Source organism: Genypterus blacodes, unplaced genomic scaffold (assembly GCF_046128005.1).
Source record: "Genypterus blacodes isolate CSIRO-AG114 ecotype Tasmania unplaced genomic scaffold, CSIRO-AGI_Gbla_v1 ptg000063l_1, whole genome shotgun sequence".
Lineage (NCBI taxonomy): Eukaryota > Metazoa > Chordata > Actinopteri > Ophidiiformes > Ophidiidae > Genypterus > Genypterus blacodes.
The window spans coordinates 807,501-825,000 of record NW_027466875.1 but is presented as its reverse complement, the minus strand read 5'-3'; the positions used below and the strand labels follow the sequence as shown (position 1 = coordinate 825,000).

The 17,500-nt window shown below is 47.4% G+C and overlaps 1 protein-coding gene across 2 annotated transcripts; it reads left to right on the top strand.

Moving 5' to 3' along the window:
• Nucleotides 1-5,673: 5,673 nt before the first annotated feature.
• On the top strand, nucleotides 5,674-16,139 carry prkcg (protein kinase C, gamma). 2 transcript variants are annotated; one of them, XM_076154724.1, is made up of 16 exons: nucleotides 5,674-5,897; nucleotides 7,975-8,006; nucleotides 8,103-8,185; nucleotides 9,092-9,203; nucleotides 9,325-9,453; nucleotides 9,595-9,751; nucleotides 10,027-10,228; nucleotides 10,618-10,812; nucleotides 12,127-12,300; nucleotides 12,611-12,702; nucleotides 13,212-13,274; nucleotides 13,440-13,578; nucleotides 14,393-14,473; nucleotides 14,558-14,665; nucleotides 14,775-14,915; nucleotides 15,641-16,139. In XM_076154724.1, exons 1-16 carry the CDS (start codon nucleotides 5,674-5,676, stop codon nucleotides 15,800-15,802), a joined length of 2,094 nt encoding a protein of 697 aa, XP_076010839.1. In that variant the 3' UTR covers nucleotides 15,803-16,139. The 2 variants fall into 2 exon arrangements, with proteins under 2 accessions (XP_076010839.1, XP_076010838.1); XM_076154723.1 differs by having other exon boundaries at nucleotides 10,615-10,812.
• Nucleotides 16,140-17,500: the final 1,361 nt, after the last annotated feature.

The following is a 17,500-nucleotide window of genomic DNA, read 5'->3' as shown; positions in this document are numbered from 1 at the left end:
TAGAAGAATGATGGAGGAAGAGCAACACTTAAATACAGTAGATGAGAGAGTATACTTAGTAGTTATCTTCCATCATTGTGTATCTATAGCTACAGCATATGTACATACATAGAATATATACTCTCACGATACATGATGTGGGACGAGATCACTATTTCTCTTTCATCGTGTGTGTGCGGCGCCGCAGGGTTCTACAACTCATCTGCTTGATCTCCAAAGTAGAAAAAAAAGCCAACAGCCAAGCATCCTTTCATCTGCTGTGTGTGTGTGTGTGTGTGTGTGTGTGTGTGTGTGTGTGTGTGTGTGTTTTTCTCCCAGCAACACAGCTGATCCCTCGCTTCCTCCATTTTCATTTTCACACCGGGCCGCCAAGACAAACGAGCTGACTGACCCACAGCTGAGAGAAAGAGCGAGAGAGGGAGAAAGAGAGAGAGAGGGGTGGGGAGAGAGAGAGAGAGCATTGATCTAATTATGATGCATTTGTAATAATCTATGACTATTTGGACAGTTTCATCCGTTTTAATGGTAATGAATGTTGACACAATCATGCAAATACCATTTTAAATGCAAACGCGTTCCTTTGCTTAGGCTCAACAGAATCTGTGTGTACAATTAAGACTCGGCTATGATCTGCTGCTGTATGTCATAATGCCACTTTTGCCCCAAAGACACACACACACAAGAGGAAGCAGAAAGTGAAGACAGGACAGAGACACGTTTGGTTTGCATGAAATGTGATGTTTGCCAGCATGGAAGGAGTTAACAGCTTTTCATGACTCTAACTAATAACTAACAGAATAACTAATCATGCCATTCCCTCTGGTTATTGTGTTGCGTGTGTGTGTGTTGCGTGTGTGTGTGTGTGTGTGTGTGTGTGTGTGTGTGTGTGTGTGTGTGTGTGTGTGTGTGTGTGTGTGTTTGTGTGTGTGTGTAAGAGACACGCCACCTGCCCAGGGGGGAATTCACCATAGAAACATCCTGGAAGATTAAGATGTGATCAGACGTTACCTCGTGCCCTCGCCTCATTCTCCGCTCACCCCTGTTACCCTGAACCTTCTGTCCTCCTGCTTTCATCCTTCGCCTTGAGCACATTTTGTTCACAACCTCTTCTTCCTCCCTCCAGCACTGAGAAGGATACTGCAGCCCAAAGCAGAAAGAGAGAGAGAGAGAGAGAGAGAGAGAGAGGGAGATGCTGTGTTCTTGTTAGTAATTTGCACATACTGTGAATAGTAATACGTTCCAGCCCACATGCTTGCTTCGTGCACGTTTATAGATGATCTGCACACTTGGCCGCCGTCCCAAACTCATTACACTCCAGCCCTTAAACTCGACTTCCATTCAGTGCAGCAGGGCGCCGTGAACACTTATCCAAAGTACAAATAAGATCAATTTATTTACTTATTTATAAAGAAAGGAACGTGCGTGGTTGATGGTTCCACCCTGTACTCGTGTGCTTTTGGCCGACGTGATCCATCAGTGTGTGAAACAAACACGGAGCGGGTAGAAGTCTCCCACTTGTCACAGCGGGGCGTGTTTGTTTTCCGTGACAGTGCTCAGAATCCAATTCGGTGGATTCCATTGCCTGTTTGAACTCGCGATCAGGCGCCCTGATTGGCCGGGCTGAAACCATCACAAACCATCTTTTGACCAATCACAATCAAGAACGCAGGCATGAGGTGAATTTAGATCTGCTAGGCCTCTGGCTGAGTGTCCCTCTGGGGCCGTTCTAAGCACTAATGTCCACGTCTCTACCTGATAGACTGATTTCACTTATGCAGCTGTGTAGTAGCCTGTTTACTGTTGATGGGAGGGAGCCGTTGTGGCAGCTCAGCAGTAAAATAAATACAGCCAGAGGTTTTTTATTCGCTTCACTGCTGAGGGTTTGTAGGCCGTGTTGACCCGACTTCATCGCCTGCCAAATGTCTCGTCTGACTGGCCCGCAAGTTTGCCGCCGTCTCTCTCCCACAACGCGGTGGATCAGCGGCCCCTAAAACGCAAACACAAGCAGAAAACCAAAGACAAAGTGGCAGAGCGAGCCAATTGTTTCTGAAGAGACAAATTCAACAGGCAGGTATGATTAGCACACACGCCGCTTCTCCAACCATTCCACAAACAACACTTGACGTGAGTCAATTTACTTTAATTTCATTGGAGGAGAAAGCCAGCCGGCCCCATCGCCCCGGCCGGCCCTGCCAGGTTGAAGCCGGTGCTGGATGCAAAGCGAGCGCTCGTTAGGAGATAATGGACGCGTGTAATTGGTGGAGTGTTGATTGCTCCTCCAAAAAGATTCCATCGAAGGAGAATTTTCGGTTTCATTAAGCCATGGTCAGAAATAATAAGATAGCCATCTGCAGAGAGAGAGAGGGAGAGAGAGAGAGAGAGAGACAGAGACAGACAGACAGATAGACAGACAGAGAGAGAATGAGGCACAGAGGTGTTTATGATCCCAAACTGTGGCAACGACGTATGAACATGGATCTACTTCGTTCTTTTATATGATAATTATTTACTAATTAATCCTCCAATCCATTCATGTCTGTCTTAAGTGCGAGTTTGATTTGTTTTTTCCCCCACTGGCTGCCTGTGTGTTTGTCACGCGGCAGGTGTGTGTGTGTGTGTGTGTGTGTGTTTGTGTGTGCGTCCTCTGGGTTTACAGCCTCCATGCATCACACGCCGGCCTCACACCACACTTGCTTTTTATGGCCCTGGATCAAACAGTGTAAAGCATGCTCAGATAGGCACGCAAACACACACACACACACACACTTTAAGATGCACAAGTGCTTACTCATCACGCCGCACAGAGAGAAAGGGGGCATTGTTCTGTTCATTCTTTTTTTCTCCCCCCCGACTCTCCACAGATCCATACATTACACGCTTGCTTCCTCGTGTTCTCGTGTCTTTGTCTCAGCGCGCGGGGACGAATTTGTCTTTTATTTGTGACCAGTACAATGACATGATTCATCCAGGGGAGGATTGATGAAGAGTGTGAGTGTTAATGCGGCAGTAAATGAAGATGGCGTTGGCACTTTTACAGTGAGAGGCTTTGAGGGTGTGTGTGTGTGTGTGTGTGTGTGTGAGCGTGTGTGTATATGTGTGTGTGTGTGTGTGTGCGTGTGTGTGTGTGTGTGTGTGTGTGTGTGTGTGTGTGTGAGCGTGTGTGTATATGTGTGTGTGTGCTTGTGTGTGCGTGCATGCATGTGTGTGTGTCGAGTGCGGGAAAGCCTTGATCATCTCCAATCAGCTGAAACGACATGTATCATGTACCATGTTCATAGAGTCACACACACAGAATGATGACAGCCTCACACACACACACACACACACACTGTATGTACACAAGCTCACTCTTATCTTACTGGCTGACACATTTTGCTCTCTAACAATCTTGCTAATTATAATTGTTAATTAATTCTCTGCCGGTGTCCTCATCAGGAGACTAATAACCTACATTTCCATTAATTAGACCTTCAACCCTTCGCTCCCTCTTCCAGTCTCTCCGTCCCACTCCAATCCACCCCTTTGTCCCCCGCCTGTTCTTTGCTCCGTCCTCTTGCTCCCCCTCTCCCAGGATCGTCCACGTGCCGCGCCAACACGCCGAGTGTGATTAAATGTGCGTGTGTGTGTGTGTGTGTGTGTGTGTCCGTGATTTTCTGTGAAAGTCATTGTCTCACTGTGTGAAACTGGTTGCATGTGGGCGATTGTCTTTAATCAGTGGCTCTGTACTCTCTGTAGTGGACAAACTGCCCGGCGCTCTCTTGGTAGACTTCCCTCTTCCCATCAGGCTTTGCTGACCTGGTTTCGGTGCACAGTGGAGCACCATTATCGTGCCGCCGCTCGCTCTGATCTCGACACAAATTTTATGTGCAGCGAGCGGATTAACAGGCGAGTTTCTTCACAGGCCTGTTGATCCTGCAGCCTTCTGGATCTGCTGCTCAATCTGTCACTGTCAATATTTGGAGTTGCAGTTTTAGCTGATTTCCAAACCGAGCTTAACCAACCAGCTATCACTGATTCTCTCTGTTCTTTTCCTCCCAGACTGGATACTCTCTCCTCTCCCCCTTTCCTTTCTCCCCTCCTCGCCTCTCCTCTCCCCTCTCTCTCCATCTCTCTCTCTCTCTCTCTGGCACAGCAAGAAGTGAGAGACGTTTGGCATTTGCTCGTCCATACTGTATCGGCTGTGGCAAAATGGCATGTTCTGTCTCATCCGTCCTCCTTCCTCTATCTCCCTCTTTCTCTCCAGAGAGAAGTAACCCAGATTTCAAAATGAATCGCTGCCTATGCCCCTCAATCTTTCTCTCTCTCTCTCTCTCTCTCTCTCTCTCTCTCTCTCTCTCTCTCTCTCTCTCTCTCTCTCTCTCTCCCTCTCTCTCTCTCTCTCCCTCTCTCTCCCTCTCTCTCTCTCTCTCTCTCTCTCTCTCTCCCTCTTTCTCTCTCTCGTCCTCCTCATGGTTAAAACAGCATCAATCTTGGAAAGAGGATACCACCTCTTCCTCCTCCTCGCCCAGCCCGTGGGTTAACGGATATGCACCACTCCCCTCTTCTCTCTCATTTTGCTTCTTCCTCTTCTTCTGCTTGAATATTTTTCAAACTCTTGTTGCTTTGTTTTTTCTGTTCCTTTTTTGCGCTTGGTTGTTTCTTGGTGGCACCGCTTTCCTTTGGTTTGTGTTTCTCTTCCAGCCCTCTTTTTCTTCTCCTCCTTGAGGTGACTCGGCTACAGGTGTGATATTAAAGCCTTTTTTTATAGAGTGAGCAGGATAAGGAGAGGAAGAGAGGAAGCTGACCATCACTCAGGCGTTTTCACCCAAAGTGACCCCAGACTCAGGTATCGTCTCCTCTCTCTCTTCACTCTGTGAGTCTGCACATATTTTTTTACAGCGTATTTATTTTAAAATTGTATTTTTCGGTTAATTTTTGTGCGCTGTGCCGGTTTTCCCCTCATCCTCCTTCTCTTCTTCCTCTTTGACTGATTCACTTCTTTGCTAAGATGCTCTGGTTTCATCACATTTTTCTGGCACGGTTCTTGCTGTGGACGTATTTATTTATTCATTAAATCTCTGTTGCTTTTTCATTTATCATTTAGCAGAGTGCACCTCTTGCACCACAGTCTCTCTGGCTATTATCTGCAGTTTGGCACTTTCTTCCACCACATTCTCTCCCCCTATAGACACACACACACACACACACATTATTCTGCCCTAACTTTATTCTGAAATGACACTAATTGCTAATAAGGGCAGGCGGGAAGTCAAGGGAGGATACAGGCTGTAATATTGGAGCAGGCGGTGGGGGTGTTGTTGACATGGCAACAGGAGGTACCGTTGACATGATGATCAGGGTGGCGGGGGGTGCAGGGAGAGACGTAAAGAGAGAGGGAGGGTGAAAGGGACAGGCGGTATGTGGGACACACAGCCAGTTGCACTAATCGTTTATTGTCTCTGAGGACGGTTCTGTCTGTGAATTAACCTCTCTGTCTTATTTATCGCACCATACTCTCCCTCCTCTCTCTCCTTACCTGTCACCTTCCCCGCGTCTCTCCATCTTCTCATCCCGTGTGCCCTGACCTATTATATGTTCCTCCGCTCGGCTCTGTCTCACCTCATCACCGATCTTTAACAATCTAACAAACCGGCTCTCATCATTCATTCCTCTCCAAACTCTCCTCCAGGCATCATGTCCACCCCAGTCTCCCCCTCCCTCTCCCCGCTCACACTGGCCTCCCCGACATCGGCCTCCTCCCCTCTTCCCTCGCCCCTCTCCCCACCGCCCAGGGTCCCAGTCTTCCAGAGAAAAGGAGCGCTCAAACACAAGAGGATCGTCGAGGTGAAGGACCATCAGTTCACGGCACGCTTCTTCAAACAGCCCACCTTCTGCAGCCACTGCACTGACTTCATCTGGTAAAACACACACACACACACACACACAGAGGGCTGTTCATCCACACAGAAAACAGTGTGGTTCAGTTCATAAGCATCCTCCTCAGGCGTCCCTCTGATTCAGTCCTTCTTTGAATGTTTCTGCTCCTGCTCTGTTTCCCCACTGGAATCAAGGGCCCACACTGACCTGAGAGTGGGACCTCACCTCTACACTGCTGCCCACATTCCACAGCGGTTACTCAAATAATTAAAAGGACACACAGTTGCTTAACGCCCACATTCACATGCATTTACATGTTTTCAGATTGCAGAGAGTAAAAGGCAAAGAAACAGAGGTGTATGTCAAAAGTAAAAGTACTTATTCTGAAGTTTGGTGCAATAATCTTGCTGATTATATTATTATACATCCACAAATACAAGTAAACATCATATCTTATTAATTTTAAGCAATCTCTCTTTAAAGTATTGAGTAACTACAGCCCCAGGTGGTTCTAGTAGATTAAATATTTAAAGTTTCAGTGCCTAAAATGCTTAGTACTTCAGTAAAAAAATGTTGTTTCTCTAAAATGCAGACACACGGATAATTATACAAAGACACCGGCTTGTGTGTGTGTTTGTGTGTGTGTGTGTTTGACATATGGTGTGGGTGTATGTTGAGTGTGCCAGCAGCCTCTGGGTAGCTTTCAGGACATTTCTCCAGTTGGCTGCTGTCTTGGCCGTGGTTGCGGCACTTAGTTGAGGGTGAAAACTCTTTTCCCTCACACAGGATGTCAGAGCGGCTCTCGGCTCTCAGCCTGGGTGTCAGATCCCTCGACGGGAACCTGGGATTAATTAAAAACTGAGAAAAGATCACTCTAATAAACAGATGTAAATATCACATTTGTTAATCCAGGCTCTAACAGGAAGTGGATTCTTTATCTTCCACGTTTCCTTTTATAATCATGATACATCATACAAAGCCACTGTGCCGGATGTTAAGGTCAAACTTTGTGTGTCTGATGAAGAGGTCAGTCTGGGAATCTGAACGGTCACAGAATATGAACAGTTTCTTTTTAAAAACCATAATGGAACACTTGAAACGGATCCAAGGACAAGGAGAGTAGCAGAGGTGAAGCCGTGTTTGTTCGTTATCCCACTTCTTGCTGTCTTGTTAGTCCGACGCAGTGAGAAGGTTTTGAGGTTGAATTTTATCGCCGTTTTCTGACAGTTTTATCTGGCAACTTTTTGTTTGATTGTATGTGTTGGAGAGCTTTTTAGTGCATCATTAAAGTTGAAAACCAATTATCCCTCTCAGTGAATTCCCTGTGACACATTGCTGGCTCGCTTCCTTCTCCAGCCAGTGAGCAGCGCTGTGGATCCTCTCTGGGCTCATACCTGGTTCTCTGTTGCTCTCTGCTGGTCAAACAAAAAAGCAGCACCGAGTTTTCATCCCATCCCTGCAGCAGACTGGGGGGGTGCAGGTGTTGAATGCAGATCAATGCTCAGATTATCTTCTGCAACTCCATCTTTAATTATTCTCCGGCTAGATGGTGAACTGATTGCAGATCAGTGTTAATGGTGAGTTTCCTATGAACCCTGAGGCCTCTGCAGCAGGACGGGAAGGAGGTTTCTCTCCTAATCAAAAGTTGATTCACAGCAGGCAGGCCGCTGAGTGGACTCTTTAGTCAATCAATGGCTTTAATTATTCAATTAAAGCTCTAAGGAGACACTGGAAACAAGCCGACGTTGCTCTTCTGGAAACAGGAGTAGGGTTTGTGTGTGTGTGTGTGGTGTGTGTGTGAGAGAGAGAGATAGCAAGAGAGAATAAGACAACAGAGACAATTGACAAAGCTCTACTTGACCTAGTCAGCAGTGGAGGTTTGGAAAGGATAGACACACAAACAGAGTTGAAGACATTATTTATCACACACACTGGACACACACACACACACACACACACCTCACGCTCAAATTGTCTCTGCATGTCTATTGGTCTAAAAACAGCAGCTCTGTCTTGGCACAGTTTTCACTTGGCAGGGAAACATGTACAGTATTTCACCCTGAACGTGGAGTCAAGAACATTGTTTTAGTGTGTTAATCTGTGTGTTTTCTCACTCAGGGGCATCGGCAAACAGGGATTTCAGTGTCAAGGTAGAGACCAACCTGCTCTTACTGTGTGTTTGCTCTATTTATTTATTCCACTCAGATGATTTAGCAGCCGTGTCTTTGGACGTTTCTTCTCTCTAGTGTGCAGCTTTGTGGTCCACAAACGATGTCACGAGTTTGTGACCTTTACTTGTCCGGGCTCTGTGACCGCTCCAAGACCAGACGTGAGTAGATGTGTCAGTGTATTCAGCATTCCTTGTTTAACATCATTTTCCACTTTCTTGTTTGCCTTATTTCCCTTTCATCAACGAATCAGTCCATTCATCCGTCGCCTCTAACACGCGTGTGACTCATCTCTCGTTCTCGCTGTACATCCTTTTCATCGCACAAACTCGCCCCGTCCGTGACGTCTGCACTCATGTCATGTCATCCTACGAGGCCTGTGAGAGGCAGTGAGCTGAAGATAGGGAGAGGGTGAGACACAGGTGGAGGGTGGGAGGAACTGATAAGGAGGGGAATTAGCGTGCGAGAGCAACAGACGCTCCGTCTTCCTCTCTGTGGCATTTTGTGGATTTCAGGGAGATTTGTCTTTTTCACTTTTTCTGCCAGCTAAATAAACTGCCTCAGAAATGAGGTCAAGGGCGACATGTGTGACAGCGTGAGTGTGTTTGAGTCTGCAAGGATGAGAGAAAGAAAGGAACACGGTGACAGAAATGAGAGAAGGAGGGTGGCAGGGCTCTTAAAAGAGACTCAGAGTGATGAGGGAAGAGCAAAACAGTTTGGGAGAAGGTGGTGCATGGGGGGGGGGGTGATGAGCTGTGGCTGTTGAGAGATAAAAATGATTCATCCCTCTGCACAGGGTACACACACACACACACACACACACACAGCCTTGCCTAGATGCAGTCTCATTTATATGTCCTCTCCCAGTGGAGAAATCTAATTGGCTTGTCCATGAATACCCCACTCAACATTCCACCGCTAATCATAATGTGCATCTATCTGTGTGTGAAAATGTGTGTTTGTGTGTGTGTGTGTGTGTATCCACAGTCTATTTCATGGTCAGTGTGTATACTGATGCTAAATTCTCCATGCAGATTTCCCTCATGAATATTTCTTTTGTGTTCCAGGACCTGAAGAGTCGACACAAATTTAAGGTCCAGACGTATTCCAGTCCCACTTTCTGTGACCACTGTGGCTCTCTGCTGTACGGCCTCATACACCAGGGAATGAAATGTACCTGTGAGTTCACAACACGCACATCAGACATGTGTGCACGTACAGTCAACGTTCAACATTCAACCTGTATCTGTTAAAGCTGTATAAGCACATGTGTATGCTGTGTGTGTGTTTGCCTCGTGAGGTTGTGATATGAACGTCCATCGGCGATGTGAGACCAGTGTTCCCAGTCTGTGCGGTCAGGACCACACAGAGAAGAGAGGCAGGATCCACCTGACCGTCAGAGGAGAGAGCGAGGAGGTCTTTGTCACAGGTGTGCGCATTTATGGGAAGTGCGGATGTAAAACAAAAGTGAGATGAAACATATTGACTCTCTCTCTCTCTCTCTCTCTCTCTCTCTCTCTCTCTCTCTCTCTCTCTCTCTCTCTCTCTCTCTCTGCTGCCCTCCCTTCAGTGCGGGAGGCCAGTAACCTGATGCCCATGGATCCTAACGGCCTATCGGACCCTTACGTCAAACTGAAACTGATTCCGGACCCGAAGAGCCACAGCAAACAGAAGACCAAGACCATCCGCTCCACGCTCAACCCTGTGTGGAATGAGTCGTTCACCTTGTGAGTCTGTGTGAAATTTAATCCCAAGGTGGAAAATTGACAAAAGCTGGAGGTCAGAATGTGCCTGGAGGATGAAAAAAAAAAAAAAAAACTCCCAGAAATGTGGATTACAGGGTGAACAAATAACCACCATAGAAGAAGAAGAGAAGCTACAACTGTCCTGGAACTCTAATCATAACTGAATTTATGTGTGTGTCAGACTGTGTGTAGCTGCATGTCTGTTTGCGTTTGTGTTTGTGTGTGGTTCTCATGGAAACCCTCCTCCACCCATCCAGCTCGGTGCGAGGTCAGCAATGGGACCGCCGTCTGTCTGTAGAGGTTTGGGACTGGGATCGCACTTCCCGTAACGACTTCATGGGGGCGCTGTCGTTCGGCGTGAGCGAGATCTTCCGGCGCTCCATCAGCGGCTGGTTCAAGCTGCTGGCTCAGGACGAGGGAGAGTATTACAACATTCCTGTACCCGACCCGGACCTGGAGGTAGACCGCACCACAACACACCGGCTCAGACAGTAATGATTTGATTGTTGCATTTGATTGTTGTTGCTTCCTGTTATTGCTTCAGGTTATTGCTTTAGCCTGAATGGCCTTATTCTCCTCCGTATCACCACACCTAATTATCTATATCTAATAAACAACATCCGGTACTGTCCACGTCAGGTCAGAGTCTTTAATCACCCCTCTGCCTGCAATTTCTATCCGAGCCAGAGCGACACAGGAGATTTATGCCTGATGATGTCGCTAAATAATCAGATAATCGATAATACTGTTGCCTTTCTTGTCAGTAACAATCCATCTCTGCCCGGGTGCAGGAGAAGTCTGCAAGAGTGTTATTTAAACCTGGAGGTGTTGTTGTGCTTATTCAGGAGCTTCAGCCGGACGCATCTGCGCCCTCTCTGCCCCTGGCCGTGCCTGTCCCGCTGTCTGAGCCCTTCCCCGCCGCCCTGTCCCCGGCCTCTGTCCGCTCCTGTCCACCCGTCCACGCCCCGGGTCCCGGCAAGGCCAAAGTGGGCATGCACGACTTCAACTTCCTCATGGTGCTCGGCAAAGGCAGCTTCGGGAAGGTGAGCGCCGTGTTAATGAGCAAATTACACGTTCATGCTGAGAACAAAGCTTATTTCTGTCTTTTATTCATTTCTATGATGATGAATTTGACCTTTGAGTGGCATTTCTGTCCACAATTCTGCCATTTCTTTGTCAAATCTCCTCTCGTGCTCTCGACGTCTCATTGTCTCTCCGTCCTCTCCCCGGGTGATTCGTTTAACCCTTGGCTTCTCTTGTGTTGTCAGCGTGGCGCTCACTCTGGCTGCCGCTCTGTGCTCAGTCAGTCCTTCTGGAGCTGTTCACTTCAAGGGGCCCTCTGCTCACCATTTTCTCATTAATTCCCCAGTAGATGAGCCTCAGCCGTAATGAAGAGAGCAGAATACCGAGTCCTTTTTTCCTCCTCTGAAATCCCTCTGTGCTGTTTCATAATTGTCAGAGGAGAGTCTACAGAGGGATGGAGAAATAGACTCTTCTTATGTAAGATGAGAGGAAGAGTGACCCTGGAGGAGAGACAGACCCCAGGGCTGCAGATGGAGAGACGCAGACAGAAAGGGAGAGAGACAGAGAGAGAGAGGGAGTAAAAAAGTGAAGGACACGGTGCTGCAGATAGTGACAAAATCACTAAAATGAAAGGAGAGAGCGCGAGAGAGAGAGAGAGAGAGAGAGGGAGAGAGAGAGAGAGAGAGAAAGAGAGAGAGAGAGAAGCACTACAGACAAATTCACACAGAGGCTGTCAGGATTTCTCTCAGTGACTGGCAGTTCATCAATAGCATCTGCTGGCATCACACATACCTATGCCGTGCACACACACACACACACAGACACAGACACACACACACATACATGCACACGTTGGCACATTCTCAGTGTTAGTAGTCATTGATTTGTGAAAAATGAAACCATGTATTTCTCTGTAGTCTGCAGCAGCATTTGAAAGTCAGATGAGATCCCACGGTGACCATTCACACACACAGCAGCAGAAGCAGCTGACGCGGTGGTTTGGAACACTCCCACTATCAGCACTCTGCAGCGCACTTGACCATACAAGCCTGTGACCCTCACGCACGCGGCCGCTCTCATTTCAGTAAATGATGGAGCGTTGTGAGCTTCCAGAGCAACGCACAGGCAACACATCTCACAGAATCCCAGCCCAGATGTGTTTTTAATGTCTGATTATAACACAAGAGTGAACATGAACTTGACATTAAAAAGTGTGATGATGGAATTATAGTTTTCCTTTCCTGATCAGGGTCAGAAATGTAGGAATACCTGTAACAGTAACTCTCTCCTCCCTGTCTATCTGTCCGTCTCTCTGTCTGTCTCTCTGTCCGTAGGTTCTTCTTGCAGAGGAGCGGGGCAGCGAGCGTCTCTTTGCCGTGAAGGTGCTGAAGAAGGACGTGCTCTTTCAGGATGAGGACACAGAGAGCGCCCTGGTGGAGAGGAGGGTCCTCGCGCTCGCCTCTCGCCCACACTTCCTCACATCGCTTTACAGCGCCTTCCAGACCGAGGTGTGTGTGCGGTGTGTGTGTGTGAAAAGCTATACCAGGTCCCAAATCAGCCACATCATTTTCATTAAATTGTCCATAAACCCGGCTGACATTTTGGCTGCATGGCTCCCTCAGGAATTGTTTCTGTCCAGGTTGGCTGAGAATTCCGATTAATAAATGAAATAATTAGCTCACTTTCCTTAACAAGGTCCTGAGTCCTGGAGGAGAGGTTTTAGCAGATTGCTTTTTAATTTAGACAAGAAGTGATTATGCTGTGCCTGTGTGTATATGTGTGTGTGTGTGTGTGTGTGTGTGTGTGTTGTTTCTGCAGGACCGCCTGTACTATGTGATGGAGTACGTGAATGGTGGCGACCTGATGTTTCACATCCAGATAGTCGGCAAGTTCAAAGAGGCTCATGCTGCGTATGTAATCAGCAAACCATTTTCTTGTACTTTTTATCCGTCCTCATCTACACACTGTCTCACCCTCTTTCTTTTATTCTCTCTTCCTCTCTCACACACACGAACACACACTCATCTCGTTGCTTTGTTCATTACACTTGCTATAAAAAGTCACCATGCAGCACCATGTGCCAGCACGACTCCCCTCTCCTCCATCTTTTCCTCCTCCCACTAATCTAATCCTTTCATCTACCATTCTCCCCCCCTGACTCCCGGCTATTCATCTGATCAATAATCTTTGATCAATCCAAAACTAATTCTCGCTCCGTTAGTCATTTTCCAGCTCTCTCTTTCTTCCCCTCCCTTCCTTTCATGTGTTGGCCTTGTCTCCCTTTCATCTCCCTCCTCCCTCTCTTCTTGTCATCAAACCCCTCTTGAATTAACGGAAACACTTTGGCCAATTTTTGAGAGACTGTGTGGGACCAGTAATGACCCCCCCCCCCCCCCCCTCTCTCTTCCTCTTCCTCTAGGTTTTATGCTGCAGAGATTGCGATTGGCCTCTTCTACCTCCACAGCAAAGGCATCATCTACAGGTAGAGAAGCCGAACCTGACATAGATTCATTCTGTCTTTGGCGGCTAATGACTTGTAAAGATGTTATCTGTCACAGTGATCCATGTGGTCCTAATCCGTCTTGCCGGGTGCCCTCCCTCTCTCCCTCCCCCTCTCTCTCTCTCTCTCTCTCGCTCCCTCTCTCAGGGATCTGAAGCTGGATAACGTGCTGCTCGACAGCGAGGGCCACATCAAGATCGCCGACTTCGGGATGTGCAGGGAGGGCATGCTTGAGGGTGACACCACACACACCTTCTGTGGCACCCCGGACTACATCGCCCCTGAGGTATAGGCTTGACCTCTCTGAATGCCTCCCTCACTCTGGTTGACCCGTTTTTTTTTTTTCTTTTCTTTCCTCCGCAACTCCTCTCTTCTCATCTGTCTTCTGTGACCTTGTCAGCATTTTTGAATAATTAACTCCACACGATTGAATTAGCGCCGCGTGTTCGCACTGTAAGAACCCTCGGTAGCAGCCGCCGTTGTCCTTCAGAGACCTTGCATCTCCATGTTTGCCACACAATTTACCACAAGATGAAGTGTGTACTGTCACCACAAAGATCTGCCCGGATGTGGTTTGTGCTGTGATATCTAACTGTAATGATGACAGAAGCCATTCTTTTTTGGGGGGGCGTGGGGGGTTTGTGGACACTTTGTGGATGTCTTTGGCGCTGAAACCTCGCTGCTGCTCTCCTGGGTATTGACTCTCTTATGTAAACATCCATTGATTCCCCTGCATCTGCCATTTTGGAAGAGTTACAGTATATTTCCCCGGGGGCTCCGTGTTGTTCCATCCATGCTTTCCGCTGCACAAACACACACACACACACACACACACACACACACACACACACACACGCTCACAAACGCAAACACAAACACACTAATCCACCGTCATGTGTTCATTGTTTCTGAGCTTACTCATACATTTACCTTCCCTAATGCCACAAATTCCCTTTTCCTCTCTGCTTTTCCCTCCAACTGTCTCTGTCAGTTTCATCTCATCCCCGTCGAGGAGCAGCAGACACACACTCGTGGGTTGTTTCTATTTTTCCTTTCCTGTCATTTTCATGTCTTTTATCTCCTCTCTCTCTCTCTGTCAGATTGTGGCGTATCAGCCCTATAATAAAGCGGTGGACTGGTGGTCTTTTGGCGTTCTGCTGTATGAAATGCTGGCAGGACAGGTAATTACAGGCCTCTAGTGATGATTCTAGTTTTGCATATTTCATTTTTACACTCCTCTCTATATTCGCACTCCATCATTGCAGCCGCCGTTCGATGGTATTGATGAAGAGGAGCTGTTTCAGTCCATCATGGAGCACAGCGTCTCGTACCCAAAGACTCTCTCCCGTGAGGCGGTCGCCATCTGCAAAGGAGTAAGTCATAAATTCATTTGCAAACATGCAGTGTATACATCGAAAAACAAACAAACACTTGTCTCACTTCTTCTCTTTCCTCCCTCTCTTCTCTCCGTTCCTCCCTCAGCTCATGACGAAGCATCCTGCCAAACGTCTGGGCGGAGCGCAGGATGCAGAGAGAGAGATAAGGGAGCATCCTTTCTTCCGCTGGATCGACTGGGACCGTCTGGAGAGACTGGAGATCCAACCACCATTCAAACCCAGAACTGTCAGTCACGGACCACGGCGTTTTCTTTTCTTCCCTCTCTTTTTCTTTCTCTCTCTTTCTCTCTCTCTCCCTCACATCCATCTGTTTGCATTCTCTCCCTCCCTCTCTGTTTCCCTCCCTCTCCCCTTTCAGTCATTCTGTCCACATTGGGCTGACCATTTCAGCACCTCATCTCCTCCTCTATTCAACTTTGTGTCCCACCTGCCATCCCTTTCTCTCTCTCTCTCTCTCTCTCTCTCTCTCTCTCTCTCTCTCTCTCTCACACACATCACCTTTGAGATGGGCTCATTGTGCTTTCAGACAGAGAGTTCAGTCGTAGCAGACAGCGCCCCCTGACCTCGCAGTGCAGCCTCTCTCTCCCGTATGCAAATGTCCGCCATCATTAGCCCGTGATGCGGCGGTCTGCGGCCTGGCTGGCAGGTGGAGGGGCGCTGCCGTAAGAGGAGCGAATATGCACAGGGGTCAGGGGTCAGGCCCATTAGGCAGATGAGATTCATATCATCCAGCAGAGCAGCCGTCACATGTCGTTAAGGAGCAGGAAGGAGATGTGACGGAGGTGTGGTGGAGAAATCTGAGCATGTGGACGTGTCTGTCCGTCATCTTTTGTGTTCTCATGGCGTCTTAGGACGAAGCATGACAGCATTTATAAATACAATTAGTGGTAAACTCTGGTATGAATATGCCTTCTGATGTGTGTCCATGTGTCTTTCCTTCGTCTCGGTCAGGGCGGGAAAAAAGGCGAGAACTTCGACAAATTCTTCACGGCGGCTCCTTCGGCCCTCACGCCCTCTGACCCGGACGTACTAGCAGCCATCAACCAGGAGGACTTCCAGGGCTTCTCCTTCCTCAACCCAGAATTTGCCCCCTCGCCTCTCACCGCCGTTTGAAGATCTGACCCCACCTCCGCCTAAACAAACGTCCCCTGTTAATCCCGCCTATGATTTGATCGTTTTATAACAAAAGGATTTTAAAATGAAAACTTTCATACTAGCAGCGAGTATGAAAGAAACCTCTCATAAGCAAACTGTGACGTTTACATGAATCTGCCAAGACATTTATACTCCTAGATCCTCTTTGATGCATTATAACTTTATAATCACCCGATCAACTTACAACAATAACAGCATTATAGATTTCCACCTTAGAGATCCCTTAACTTGATTTAAACCTCTCTATGCATGCGATGTGTTCAGCACCATTAGTAGTTTAGTTTTCTAAACGATGTCTCAGATCTGCCTAGAAGTTTGTGTTTACATGTCAAACGTTTCCATCACTTTGAGTAGAAGCGTCTTGAGTTGTGAGACGCAGTATTTTAATTAAAACAGCTATAATTTTCCAGTGTTTAGAAAATTCTAATACCTATCTGATTCTATTTTGTGTGTATGTGTATGTGTGTGTGCGTGTGTCTATGTGACACAAACTGACCCGACTCTCCATTTAATGTCACACCGTTGACCTTAGGTGACCTGCAGAGGCGCCGAAAGAAGGAGGATGCAGACGAGTCGTCCACTTTATGCTCTATTATTATCCTTCTCCATTATTCTGATGCAGGATTCGAAAGACTGCAGTGAAAAGGGAAACCATTTCAATCTGAGAAAGGAGGAAATCGGTTTGAAATGGTTCCCTCAGGCTGGAAACTGGAGCTTGTGTGTCCACGTGATGTGCTGTATACTATCATGCTTCTCAGTGTGTGTGTGATGACGCAGACCACATTGATTAGGCGTAATTAAAAGTGTGGCTCAACTGGGATCGATCAATACGTGGAAAGATAATAGCCGCGCTGTCATCAAACACACAATCTAATAATTCCGTTCTGTAATGAAGGAAATGGAATACGAGCATAGGTCAAAGGTCACAGTTTGGTTTGGTTCCACTTTGAGTGGAGGTCGAATGTCGCAACACACAATACTTAAATATAATAGATATGATAGATAGTAGCAGTGAATAATAGATGATACAATAGATAATTGATGCATTTTATATATATATACAGTATATGTGTGAGTGTGTGCGTGTGCGTGTGTGTGCGCTTGTGTGTGTTTCCTCTTGTTCCTGTGTACTGGTGAAAGAAAATCTAAATAAACTTAAGAAGTGATGAGAAAAAGAAGGCAGTGAAGCGTTTGATTCACACACACACACACGCCTTTATTTCATTCCCTCACATGTACACACACTCCATCTCAAGCACACGCACACACAGACACACACACAAACGCACACACACACACACACACACAAGATGCTGACCCCTCTATTTACTGTCGTAGTTGTTGTTGATCCAGCAGAAACCCACCTCCCAGGCATCTCTCTCTCTCTCTCTCTCTCTCTCTCTCTTTCTCTCACTCCCTCTCACTCTCATCCTCCTCCTCTCCTCCTCCTCCTCTCCTCTCAAACAGACGTCCCGCCTCGCTCCGACCCGCCCCCCACCCACACCCCCACCCCCAGCCCCGAGCGCCGTGATGGGACTAATATTCCCACAGAGATCCGAGTTATAACAAGTTGACCTTCACATTAAAATCTCATCAACTCCTCTCCACCTCCTCTCTCTCTCTCTCTCTCTCTCTCTCTCTCTGCCTATCTCTCTC